This window comes from Terrapene carolina, unplaced genomic scaffold (assembly GCF_002925995.2).
Source record: "Terrapene carolina triunguis isolate 2854851 unplaced genomic scaffold, T_m_triunguis-2.0 Scaffold95, whole genome shotgun sequence".
NCBI lineage: Eukaryota > Metazoa > Chordata > Testudines > Emydidae > Terrapene > Terrapene triunguis.
The window spans coordinates 30,136,846-30,151,072 of NW_020664446.1; the positions used below are offsets into that span (position 1 = coordinate 30,136,846).

Sequence of the window (14,227 nt, forward strand, 5' to 3'; positions counted from 1 at the left end):
ATTTGCCCCTGAGCCCCGGGGGCTCCCAGCCACCTCTGCAGCTGGGAGCCCCGGGTTGATTTAAAGGCCCTGGGGCTCCCAGCCACAGCCGGTGCCCCAGGGCCTTTAAATCTTGAGAGGCTCCGCCTCTTCCGGTTGAGGGCACGCCTCTTCCGGGCGAGGCCACGCCCCCCAGGACTCTGGCAGTACCGGTAAGTCCTGTAAGTTACTTTCACCCCTGATTATGACCCTATCCTCCAAAGCAGTTGCAATCCCTCCCAGTTTGGTATCATCTGCAAACTTAATAAGCGTACTTTCTATGCCAATATCTAAGTCATGGATGAAGATATTGAACAGAGCCGGTCCCAAAACAGACCCCTGTGGAACCCCACTTTGATTCAGGCTATGCCATTGGTTGCTCCTCCAGCTCTAAGCAGCTCTTTCTTTTTGGCCAGGAAGGAGGAGACTGATTCTCCACCCCTTTAGGCTGAGCTGAGGGAGAAGCAAAGGGTCATTGAGGTTCTCCTGCTGCTACAGCAAGGCCTTTCATCCCATTCACCCTCATGTAGCGGGAGTGGGGGCTTCAGGCAAGTGGATGATCTTTAACCTTTGGATACTGTAATTGATAAGGATATAATGTTCTTACATTGTTTAACCATCGTATTATGTTTTCCATTCACATCCACGTACCCCCACATTTCACTATGTCATGTCACAACTTTGGGGGCAGACAGAATCTTTGCAGGAAAAGAAATATATTTGGTGGTTTGGGCTGAGATGGTAGATAGGGGAGGGTTTTATGTATCTCCCAGAATGGTGGTATTCCGTATGTAGCTGGGACCATAAGATTAACCAGAAATGATGGACTGGAGTCTATTTCAGTGGTGACTCTATCCCTCTCTACAAGGGTGAAGAATAGCTTAGTGCAAGCTCTTGGTCCAGACCGGGATGCTTTCTCCGGCAGTTTTGACTTTGGGATCTACCAGTCAGGACAAGAGCTGCTCAAGGTCAGGTTGAGTGCTATAGTCACACTTTGGTGCAAAGACTATGTTCATTCCCCTCCTCCATTTGCTTACATTCTTGTTGTTTGGTTGGTTATTAAATAAAGTTGCTGCCATTGTGACAGAAATTATCCACTTTTTGGAAGTACATTTTTGGGAATCCCCTGGGCTATGCTATTACAGGAATATTAAATCCATATGATTAAAAACACAGTATGAATGTAAACAAAAACAAAAGAAATGTATGTAATATGTTAAATGTATTATGAAATACAAACAAACACTTTATGGCTACTTCAAATATTACTCAGCATGGTCAATGTCGATTGAGATCATCAAGGCAGAACTACAAAAACAAGTTAGACCAGCTTGCAGATCCAACTGAAGCATCTGATTTTCAAGATACATGCTGAATATTTTCATTCATGAATCAGTGTTCTCTGTTTGTCTATTTATGCTAATTCTGACATTTAACCCTTTGTTTCTGCTCCCAGTTTAAGCCAATATCCTCTTTTACTACAAACCAGCCAGTTATATCAAGATGCTCAAAGAAACCTACATTTATACATAACAGTAAGATGCACAAGAGAAACATGTCTTATGACTTTGTTGTGCCACTTACAACATCAAGATTTGTATCAGTCATTCCTGAGTAAGGCCTGTAAATCGATAAATAAGGCAAATCAATGGAATTTTAGTACGTTTCACTTCCATCCATTGCTAAGTAATTTTGTACATCAATTTTGTTTCAAGAGAAGAATTTAGAGCAAAATGTCCAAAATATAAGCAACATTCAGTGGATCAATCTCTCAGATGGATTGTGATATGAAAGTGGAGAAGAAAACCTCCATGCTTTTCCCAAAGCAGATGTTCTTTATACTCACTTTGTCAATATTGTATCTCTGAGTGATTTCATTGCACATTCATAGATTTGATGAGTGGCTGCACAATTGTCTTTTTCCATTGAATCTACAACCTTTGAATTCAGACCATGCTAATTTTATCTGGTGTTTTTCTAATGAGATTAATGCTTTGGAAGTAATTAAGATAAAGAAAAGGGAAGGATGAAAATCTGGATAATTTTAAATAGGAATTACCCTACATGTTGTATATAATAGATAATTCTTTGTTTGGAACATGGGTGTTTGTAAGGGAATATGATTACATTTTCAATCTTATTTTAAAAAATCATTTAGATTCTTATCTTTTAATGTTTTTGCTAGTGCTGCATTTTCAAAAGGGTCTGTTACTGGTTGTAGAATGATTCCAAGAAACTTTATTAATGCTTAGCAATGGTTAGAGATCAGTAGTAAATGAACTCTATTGTCAGTGAAGGAAAACAAAATTAACTTTGTATTCTCTACAAACTGCAGTTCTTTAGCATTCACTGAAGTTAGATCCATGAAGTTCACTGCCTAAGGGTCTTTTGGGTTATAAATATTCCATTTTCATTATTGTATATGTGGTCAGTACTGAGCTTCTGCTGGTAAAAGTCATTGTACATTTACTCCCACTGTACCACAGTTCATTTCAGTATTGACAAGAATTAATGTCAATAAAATCCATTGTCATTCATATTGTGTACAGCTAAATACATGCTATACAGTCTGAGTTGCTCAAAGAATAATTGTTGCGATTTGATAACTAAAAAAAAAAATCATATTTCTATATTGCTTGGTTTGTTGGTAATTAAAAAACCCATAGCACAATAGGTAGCCTATTGGCTTAGTGTGCACCAGTTTTCACTTCTGCAGACCTAGCTTAAAATACAGGCTTCAGTTACACAAATTTGGAATCAGATTTTGGCCAGGAGTTTTGTAGTCTCATCCTATTTTTCAGTGGACATTTACATGCATCACAAAACTACCACACAGGTTGGAATCATTCAGAATGATTGATAGTCTGTGTGCAAGAGAGGGCCAGCATTACAGTTATAGTGGGGTTGCAGGGCAGGCGTGAGGTGCATTGGCAGAACAGTGCAGGCTGGGAAGTTTGCACAGCAGCCCACTCTCCCACTGGCCATAGTCCTTCAGACAGGACTACAGTAACACAAACTGGGAACTTTTTAGTTCGCACCCTCAGCACCCACACGGGCGAGTTACAGTGCAGCAATTTAGTGTACACTGCTGTAGTTCAAACTACAGTGGGGCAGTGCAGACATAGCCAAGTTAAAGAATCACACCCTTTTCACTCTCTCTTCAAATGAGAGTTTTTCCATGCCCCTAATCATTCTCGCTACCCTTCTCTGGTCAAATGCAACAAGACCTTTATTCAGTATATTAAGGGTATGTCTACACTGCAGCTGGCCCATGCCATCTGACTCTGGCTCAGGGAACTTGGGTTATGGGACTGTTTAATTGGGGTGTAGACATTTGGGCTTGGGCTGGAGCCCGGACTCTAGGACCCTGTGTGGTGGGAGTTTCCCATGGTTTGAGCTGCAGCCCTAGCCCAAACATCTAAACCACAATTAAACAGCCCCGCAACCCGAGCCTTGCAAGCTTGAGTCAGCTGGCATGGGCCAGCCGTGGGTGTCTAATTACAGTGTAGACGTAACCTATGTGACCAGTATTGGCCCCATAAGTACAGCTTATCTTCTTCACCTCTGTCCTTATATCATCACCTTAACTAAAACAAAGTTTTTGGCAACAAGCTGAGGTGGGTGTTAGCAAAAAACCACCACTCCCTTGTTTATAGTATATGTGATACCAAAGACTGCTATGCATGGAAAGACACACCTATCAAATTAAAATTTTCTCAGAGATAAAATACTGAAACAGAGAGCCTCTCTGGTGGAGAATGTATTGAATGTTCACTAAATGGAAACTGTTCTACTACCTCATCTGATTCTGAACTACTTTTTATTCAAGTTGAATTCTCATGTACTTCTAAATCTAGAAGTAGCCTGCTAACAAAGCCTTCCCTCCATCCCTGCCTCCTCTCCCCGTGAGGCATGTTTCAGCAGAATGAAAGATAGATCTTAGTCACCATCCTCAACCTGACATTTTTATAAGATCAGAATAAGACTGTGTTGTACCATAGTCATGACTAATGAACCAAAAATATATTGGGTTAAGCCTAAGGCAAAAAAGGGTGTATGTTACATCAATTTTGGGGAGAAAATTACCTTTTAATTGAAGTTCAACAGCAAATTACATTGTATCACATTAATTAGAAGATGAAGGGTAACTGATTCAAAATTATTCTCTCTTACTCTATCACAGTCCCTATTTTTAAGTGCTGCTCTTTCTCTGAATTAAATAAAATTCAGTACTTGTGATGCGCCTTTATTATAAAGTCTAACTAGATACTTAGACCTGGTGAGTGAGAACCCAAGAGCTCATGAAAAAAATGATCACACACATTTTTAAGCACCTACAACAAAACTAAGACTAAAATATACTTACTTTAAATGATTGGTATCGTTCATCAGTTAACACGTCTTTAGCTCTAGAACTCTCTCCTTCTTCAATAATCTCCTGTATATACAGTAATAGGTTACTTCTTACTTCTGAAATTATTAAACTGTAATATAATAGTCAAGTGGGAACTCTTATCAGCAGAGAGAGAGAGCACCCTTGTTTTATTCCTAAAGGACCAAATCCTGCAATCCTTACTTAAGCAAAACTTCCATTAACTCAAGAATGGAGTAAAGATTTGATCCACAAAAAATATTGCACATTATTAGCAACTGGGCGTCAAGTTATTCCCCAATTGTCAATCGGATTGCAATTATTTCACATGCTTTACTGAGCTGTTCTGAAAATCATATTTCAGCATTTGATTGAGTTTATTACAAACAAACCCAGAAGCACTGTGACAATGGATATATTTTTACTCAGTGTAAAAAAAAAAAAAATCTCCATTCTATTGTGCAGGAGATCTGAATTGAATTCCCAGTCCCCAGGACAGCAGAGGCTAAGAGCATTGTAGAGGCAATATTCTCACCCCATGAAGGAATGGGAAAAAGGGAAACAGAGTGAATCACAACATTCAGCAGTGACCTCTCCAGGTAACTAAGGGATTCTGCTCTATTGTCTCCTGAAATAATAGTGGCTGAGACATGGGGTCCTGAAAGGGCCAAAAACTAAAGCAATGAAAAATGTAGGGGATTCGCAAGGGTCCAACAGGAATGTGGAGTTTACCCCTCACCTGGATGAAAGGCTTTTCTGTAAGTAGGCGAGAGGAAGAAATTAACACTAAGGCCCAGATTCACAAAAGTATTTAGGTATCAATGGGATTTAGGCACCAAAGTACCTTTGTGAATCTGTGCCTAAATTACTAAAATATGTACAGGTTTTGCCAAAACAATATTTTCAAAAAAGCATTAAACTAACAAAATGATGTTGCCATGTACTGTGCAGAACAAGTCATATATGAAGAGGTATTAAGTCATCTAAATGAAGAATGTAGTTTAAAGCAACACACTATACATGGTATCTCATTATTCTTGAATGACCTGAATTCATTAGGAATGTTTCTGTGACTGGTAATGTTTACTGTAAATTTAAGAATGCACAAAAAGTCAGATTATTATAAAAGATACACAGGCGTCACTGATTCTTTAATAATAGAGGATAGCCTAACTCTAATACAGGAGAAACACAAAGTTATCCCCACTGACAAACATCTTGGCCCCCTTTGGCCCCTAAAAAAATTAGAGCTGTAAAAGAAACATCTAGCAGGGAATTCACTGTAACATTACCTCAATGACATTTCTGATTTCACCTCCCATGCAGGGCAGTCCTTCTAGATCTTCCATTCTGACTATAGTAAATGGAAGGAATTTCAGCACAGAGGCTGCTCTCATAAAGGCAAGGCAAGGTACTTCATTTTCTCTGAACTCATAATTTTCAACCAGTATCTCAAAAGCATCCTGGGGTAAAAAACAAAAACAAAAAGCAACCAAGTTAATAAAAGCTGGAATATTCTATATGCCCCTTAGAAAGCTTAGAGTTTTCAAACTGATTCACAGATGATTTCTTTCTATTATGGCACAAAAACAGTAAAGCTGGTTGGAAACGTTTTGACAGAACCATTTTCTGTTGGAATGTGCAGTTCTGCCAAAATCAAAAACAGTTCAAGAAAATGTCAATTTTGTAGAAATTTCATTGAGGAGAATAAAAAGAAAGGTCTGACAGTGACAAAATGTCCTATGTTGACATTTTTAAACCAAACATTTTGACATTTTTATATAAATTTTTATTTTGCATAATATTATATAATATAAAATAAAAGTTAAGACAAAGTGTTTTGATCGATCCAAGACTAATTTTTTTTTAACATTTTCCTTCACAGAGAATTTTGAAATGTTTCAGTTTCATTCCAATTCTGAGCGAAGCCAAATTTCAAAATCCTTGACTAAATGGAATTTCTGTCCTCCACACAGCTCTAACCCGAAGTGAATGACCCACAGGCACATATTTTCATATGAGTGCTTAATAAGCAACCTGACAGTGAACTGCCATCTGGTACTTGAGTGCTAGAGATGATTTAACGACCTCCACGTATTTAAGAAAACTCTCCAGAGCCTGACAAGGTGAAATAGCTTCTGCAAGTTTTTAAAATCTGCCCAAATGTACTTTATTCAGCATGTCACTACATGACATCTTTGTTTCTCAAATACAATCAAAGAAAAGTATGTGGCAGGCCCAGCAGCCCCAAGAGTTTGTTCTCTTCTTTCAACTTGCAGCCATTTTTCTAGTCAGCAAGCTCAAGTAACAGCACTTGCCCCTCCCCTCAACTTTTCAGCCTATACAAAGGGGAAAAGGCATTCTTTGATGACTCTTCACTTATCCTTGGCTTGGTTTATTGAAGCTCCTGCACTCACAAGCTGCTTGACAGAGCAGTAGTATTTACTATCCACATGTCATGTGCAGAGCTTTGAAAAAACAACAACAAATAACATCTTTAATTCTTTAAAACCAGCAAAATTCTTTGAAAAATGAAGTGCAAGGACCAGATCCCAGGATGGTTCAGAAGGCATTTGTCACCTTTTCTAATGTAGCACTTCTACGTTTCAGAGGAAAACAAGCTGTGTAATAGTATCTGAAGTCAAACAACCTTAAAAATAGTGACCGTATAAACTTCTGAAGACTTGGTGCAGATTAGCAGCCAAAAACGTTAGTGCTTATTGAGACCCTACACAAAATCACAGAACTTCCCATGTCTACAAAACCAGCTGGGTTTTTGTGAGATTTCACGTACTTGATCAGACCTGTGCAAAATGTTTGAAGAGAATATGCCGCAAAGCAGGGTGTTTGGGGAGATCTAGTGTGATGAGGAAGAATTTGGATACTTTGTGTTAATGCTAATTGAACAACCCATAATCCCTCAACTGTCGGAAACCCTCATTGCTTATGTTTCTTGTCTTCGTGTAGCAGTAACGTAACTCCTTCCCTTCTGCTCCCTCCTTTAATCCATGAAGCACTAAGTTCTTCAGACAACAATGAAGGGGTGGCTGACATCATCCAGGTTCAGGGGGCTGCCAATTAAACCCCACTCTTCTCTAATCCAAAGGGTCTTCAGAAGGCAGGAAGCACTTGGGAATAAGGAAGAGTAAGACTTTCTCCCACCCTCTGCATATTAATGCATGTCTCATGATGCCCAGTACTACCTACCCCGCTGAGTATATGGACAGGAAGGGGTTGGAGAGAAACAGGGAGTGGATGAAGCCTGGACCCCAGCCTCCACAGCCTGGCAGCCAATAGAATTAAACTAGAGTTAAAAAGAAAGTAAACACACAGTGAGGGCTGAAATAAGTTACTTTCCCTGGGACCAAGGAGATGTGGGGGGCAGATGGGAAGCAGGAAAGGAATTCTGAGTCAGGACTTCCCTGAGAGTGCCTCGCTACTCTTTACACAGGGCTGATCATAAAGGGTCAGTCTGGACCTCTGTTAGTGTATAGGTATGGTGAGAACAGAGCAAGGGCAGAGTGAGCCAAACACCAGAGCAGATACAGCAGTTGATGTTACCTAGAGGAAAGACAGCAAGACTACCAGCTCTGACTGAGCAGTGTCTCTCTTTTCTCCTTTAATATTTGAGGGCTTGTTATGTATGTTTCAGGGTTAGATTTAAATTTATTTTTAATTAATGTAATTAATTTATGTATTTTTCATTAGGTCTTAAAGATTTAGATGTTGCTTTTGTAGTAAGAGGAGGCCCTAAGATATAAACCTTGGTATCAGAGGCCCGGTATGAGGCCTAAGGCCTGAACTAAAGTAATGGTCAAGACTTTGCTAACATAAAGCAAAGTTAAGCTGTGAGCCAGAGGCAGGCCCTGCTCACAGAAGCTGGCAAGGAAAGGGCTGAGGTTACATAAATGTATATTCACCTAGCATAGTTACAGTATAAACATGGTACCAAGACACACTATACCGGAACATTCCACAGATAACATGGAACAGGCCGACCCATCCCAATGACAGGGGCAAAAGGGTAAAATGATGGCTAGAGTTGTTTTGATCGAACCAACATGTACAAGGTGAGAGGCGGCACCTTACTACGTAGAGGGGTTGTACCTTGCTACGTAGAGGGGTTGCACCTCAATACGTCAGGAGTGATGTGTAACTTGTTTGTACCTGTGTATAAAAATGTATCCCTGGGGTGGTGTCTTTGTCCAGCCGAGGGGGCAGTGGAAAGTCCCGCCACTGACTGAGCTGAGTCCATTGCCGAGCGGCACTTTCTAGCAGTATGCCCGGTAGACTAAGTAATCTACGGGGAACTGAAATTGTGTCAGGGTCGCAATAAACCTGGCCGAGGTGCCTTCGTACCTTACTAGACTCTGTGGTTATTGGGGGTTCTCGTCGGGTTTGCTGTGTCAGCTATCTGCGCAGAGCTGGGGCAGCACACAGAGGGAACGCACGCACGCAGCCGAGTGATATCAACAGGAGAAAGCAGAAGCACCACACCGGTTGCATCTGATAACAGCTTTGAGTTTTAATTTTAGATTATGTTGTTCCTCAAAATATATTAGAGACAAAAATCAAGTTAAAGCATAATGACTCGTACATCTTAAATTCTACCTGCTTAATATTTCCAGACATACTGTGCCTGGTCCCAACCCACTGATTTACATCACGATAGATCCTGTAGAGTTAATCTTAATTTACACCAGTGTAAAGGAAAACAGAATTTGGCCCAGTATATTGAAAGGGAACCGTATGTCTGGAAGTTTTTTTTTTAAATGTCCTTAGCTGGGTTCTAATCATTTAGTTTATTAAAACTGAAAGAATTTTTCAAAATTAATTTAATTTTTGCAATGAATATTGATTACATTTCACATTTCAGTCAGCTTGGACAATGAAAATAGGCCAGTTAGAATGCCATGCTATTAGGGTTGTAAACAATGCAGGGTTGTGTTTAACGTGAAAGAAAATAACTGTTTTCATTGAAATCTTTTTTAAAAGGTGTGAAAATATTTCTATTGACTTTAGAATTTGTGAAACATCATTTTCCACAAAATGTAAATGTTAAAAGAGGTACCTTTTATTGAGTTAAAGCTTTTTTTCTTTTGCCTCGCTTTTTCTATATTCTCATCCTGAAGTGCTCTATTCCTCTCTGTTCATTGAACACCTGTTCACCTTTTCTAACTCGGAGACTATTGTGGCAGATGTTTTGCTAGGGGGTGCATTCTGATTTAGGAATATTTGCTTTACTATCTCTAGTTTTTTCTATCCTTTCATTTAATCAGGAATTGGTTTCACTCCAGTTAGACCCAGTCAGGGATTCATAGATAATAAGGCCAGAAGGGACCATACTGATCATCTTGTCTAACCTCCTGTATAATACAGGACTTCATTGAAATAGTCACCATGTTCAAGCCATAAGCGGTTTTGTGTAGTGTCCAGCCTCCTCCACTGCAATAAATGAAATGATGATCTAATTCAGGAGAGGACCACTTGGAACTGTTCTACCTTCTTTTCCTTCTCTAGACTCAAGAGGATCCCAACCAAATTGATTTACCTTCCAAGGCTCCAATCATGCATTCAGTCGTCTATGATTGGACCTACATGCTCATACATATTCTGGGGAAGTCAATGGGGTTCTGCATTCTGCATGGGCATGACCTGTATGCAAGATCAGGACCCACACCTTTTGTTCCATCAGTAGACAATGTTTAACCTTATTATAGATACATGTCACTGATTCTACCACTAAGCAAAACTATATGAAGCTCATTGTAGCCTTTTTGTGTGTCTTATGTGCTGAATTGAATGTTAACATTCTGCCTGCTTTCCTGCAGTCTTCTTTATATAGCTAATAGCATTCTCACACAATAGGTCCAGAACCAATTCGCTCTTGAATCTCTCATGGTTTCCTCTATTGTTTTCAAGCACAAGCTTCTTATAACACAAACTCATCAGGGCATCATCTTGTTACAAAGAATTTTGTTTGCTATATATCTTTTCTGCAGGGTAACCTTATTCCTTGCTCTCCCCAAAGCTTAGTCACCTTTAATCCATCTCACTAGAGGAATCCTATTTCTAGCTATATATTTATTTACCAGCTCCTGCTACCAGACTAATAAGTGTTGCACTCTTCTGTTTTCAGAACATCTCATGTAAGACCTCTTGAGATAGGGAGCTGTTTAGAAAGATGTTTGATTTGGTAGCCTCTGTAGCTATTTATACTCAGTTAACCCTTAGGTATAAAAATTCACAGGGAGGGGAGAAGATTTTTTTCTGAGAGAAGACTGTCTACTAAAGCAATCCACAAAATCGTAGGTTCTCATTAGCCTTCTCTAAAGCTGTGAAGCTAATTTCTAATTATAGAAATAGATTCATTCATTACACTTTCATTCATTCGCCTCATTTTTTTAAATATTCAATTTCTTAATTTATTCATTTCTTTATATACATTTTTAACAAGGGGGGTGTGTGAAAATTATATAGATGATTTTTAAAAGAAGCTATAGACAGCAACAGAAAACTAACTTAGAAAAGGGGACACATCCCATTTGTGCACACCAAAGGATGGGAGGTCACACTCCACAGAGATTCACCCAGTTATTGGGGGGGAAGGGCATATATAGCACCTTCACACACCAGTGCAGTGTGGCAGGCGAAGGGAGATTCATCCCAAATTGGGGTGAGGTGGCCAGGAGGTGTTTTCATTAGACTGGCTGGAAAACAAGAATTCTTTTTCATGAAAAATGTTGAGGTTTTGGGATGAGAGGGAGAGAGAATTAGCTAATACCTTCGTGATTACAGCAATAATGTGGGATGTGGTAAATCCAGTTCAGGTCCTTGACCAAATCAAGCAGAGCATCCCACATAAAACCCTTCTATCAGTGTTGACAAAATTTTCATTGGGAAGTTTTCTAAGGTCCAGGAGGGAATTTTTCATCAAAACCAGAGAGATCCTCACCCTAGAATAGCCCAGTGATTAGGATATTGACCTGGATGTAACAGATTCCAGTGCAAATCACTGTTAAAAATCAGGCAGAGTAGGGAATTGAACCCAGGTCTCCTATATAAGTGCCCTAATTTTTAGGCTATTGGCTATTCTTGGTTAATTCTCGCTTATCAGGAAGTGCATCTTGGACCTGAGAAACCTTCCCAACAAAACTTCTCTTAACCAATACATTTCAGTTAAAAGTGGTTTCGATGAATTAACAGTTCTCAACAAAATAGTTTTGTTAAAAGTTCCCAACCAGCTCTAGTTTCCACTACTAGTTTCTAGTTTCACACCAAGAGAAAAGAGTTTTAACCTCTTCTGGGAGCTTTGTGGCAGGCCACTGAATCAGTGCATCCTTAGCCAAACCTCTCGCCAGCCAACCATAACCATTTTACAGTTTTGCTAGCTGCCTGCAAGTCCTTGCGTGGAAGAAGGACATGAAGCAGGGGTATTACGCCATTGCAACCTCTCTCTGGGTGGAGTTTCTATAGCAGGGACCGTGTTATGAATGAGGTCAAAAGAGTTTCTGCCAATACTTTTTCTTACTTGGTTTAAACTACAAAACAAAGTGGTAAGCTAAGCACACACAAAAAATCAACATTAAACTCAGAATTAACACACTAAACAATAGTGGAATTATCACCTTTTAGGGGCAGAAAGTGGAAGGGGTTCGGTAAAGTAACTTAGATTTAAGACAGTCTCTCTGTGTGTCACCTAGGGCAGAACCTTGCCCTTTTCCCCACAAACACAGCAGCTGGCCAAGAATGGAACTTAAATCTGAGGGTTGCACTGGTTGGGAAACTAGCCACTGTCAGGCAGGATATTACAGTATTGCCACCCCCAACCATTCAAAACTCATGCCTCGGGCCCCAGAAAATTATGAATTTGGCTTAAAAATCATTAGATTAAAAGAATACATTTGTGCTTCTTTTTTTTTAATTTGCCCTCTTTAGGATACACTCATTTCACATTTTCAGTCTTTCTCCTCACCCATGAGAGCTAAGAACTAGAGCTAGTAGAAAAAATTCTATCAAAACAGTTTTTCAGAAGAAAATTGAGTTTTTGACTAAATGAAAATTTTTGTGGAGAGTGTTTTCTTGTTTTGACAAAAAGTCAAAAATTTCCATTAATAAAATAACCTATCCTACAGCCAGCTCTACTAAAATCCTACTATTTTATTTTTAATGAAAGCTGAGAGTATCACTTGCACTTCACTGAAGGACCAGGGCTTTAAGAAAAACAACAAGTATGAAACTCACAATAAAATCACAAGAATTGGCAACACTGGAATTGTCATGTTGGGAATCAGGCAGGGGCAAGGAAAACACAGAGGCAAGTGGGGTTTCAGTGTTTTATTACAGGTAACCCGGCAGTGATGTAGATAGCACTGCTTCCAGATTAATCCCTGAAGTGCTGTCCAAATGGGACTGTCCAACAGTCAGGCAACTGTGGAAAGACGCAGACACAAAAGTTAAAATAGGGCTCAGCTTCAGCAGCCGATCCGGAGCCAAAAATAATATGGTAGGAAATTATTTACCTGTTAAGATGGGTTTAACTCCCCCACAAAGACGTTCATTCTCAAAGGCTGCAATGATCACCAAACGTGATCTTATAAAAATGGAAGAGTAGGCTTATGCTCAGATTAGGGCAATGAATTCAGATCTGTCTGAATTAGCCATCAAGGAAAGAATATCTTTTCACTTTAGATAGCAATTATATGAATTTGAAGAAATTGGGATCCCATTTCTAGATATATTTGGATAAAGATGTTGAGATGGCTCAAAGAATGCCAGAACTCCATTCCACCTAACCCCTTCCCTCCCCCTCCACAATCTTCTCCTTTTCTCCTCTCCTTATTCATGTATGTCTTCTATTTTATTATTTTTACCCAAACCCTCATATATTATGTCTATATAGTATTGTCTGGGTTTGTATTGCCTGGTCTTGCAGCTTTGACAAGGTATAAAAATTGCATAATTCCATAATTCTACTGGACAGCCTGTGAAATGTGCAGTATTTGGAAACATATAAATAGTAAAAAAACAAACAAACAAAACAACAACAACAAAACTAACAAAAAGCGAAGGAAAAAGGGCCAGAGAAAAGTCTGCAGTGATACAGAAAGAGGCAGAGTATCTTTGGGGACAAAACAGGTTTCCTTGTTCTAGTAAAATTGCTTATTTGGTGTTAAAAGAAAGGGATTCTTTCTCCAGTTCTTTACCAGAATGACAGCCACCACTCCAGCAAGGGCAGTTTGGGAGTAAGAGATTATGGTCCAGATTATGATGACATTATCAGGCCTCTGCCCCACCCGCACTTTGTTACTCTCAGTACAGCCTGTGCACTTTAACACTCCAGAATAAAGCTTACAGAAAGCCTCAGCTGGCAAGAGACTTTTCTTTTGTGGATGGTTGGCCCCAGCAGGTTTACACAGAGAACAGAACCTAAAGGTCTGGCTTCCTGCCTGCTTGTGAAGGTAAACTAGACAGACAGAGATATATGTAGAAAACAGTTGCAGCAGGTAATTGCTATCATCATCATCACGTTCCTATTACGCCTCTGGCGTTTAGGGCAGTGACAAAGCTCCTCCACTCCTGTCCGTTTCTGGTAAGTCTTTCAATGGTTCCCCAGCTGTGCCCCAGGTTTTTCAGCTCGGCTTCCACAGCTCTTCGCCATCTTGTTTTCGAGTAGGGTGACCAGATGTCCCGATAAAATCGGGACTGTCCCAATTTTTAGGCGTTTGTCCCACGTCCCGACTGATGTTTGGTCAGGACGCAATTTGTCCCAATATTTCGCACTCCTGTTTTTGTTTTGTTTTGTTCCGCCGGCGGGACTCCGCTTTTTTTTTTTTT

General features: G+C 39.7%; 1 protein-coding gene across 1 annotated transcript in view; it reads right to left on the minus strand.

The window, feature by feature from the left end:
• DNTT (DNA nucleotidylexotransferase) overlaps nucleotides 1-14,227 on the minus strand; it is a 127,845-nt gene that overhangs the window by 85,290 nt on the left and 28,328 nt on the right. The window contains exons 4-5 of the mRNA XM_026651139.2: nucleotides 5,683-5,853; nucleotides 4,385-4,456 (exon numbers count right to left, since the gene is read on the minus strand). Coding sequence (XP_026506924.1) covers nucleotides 4,385-4,456; nucleotides 5,683-5,853 — 243 coding nt within the window. The remainder of the gene's footprint in view (nucleotides 1-4,384; nucleotides 4,457-5,682; nucleotides 5,854-14,227) is intronic.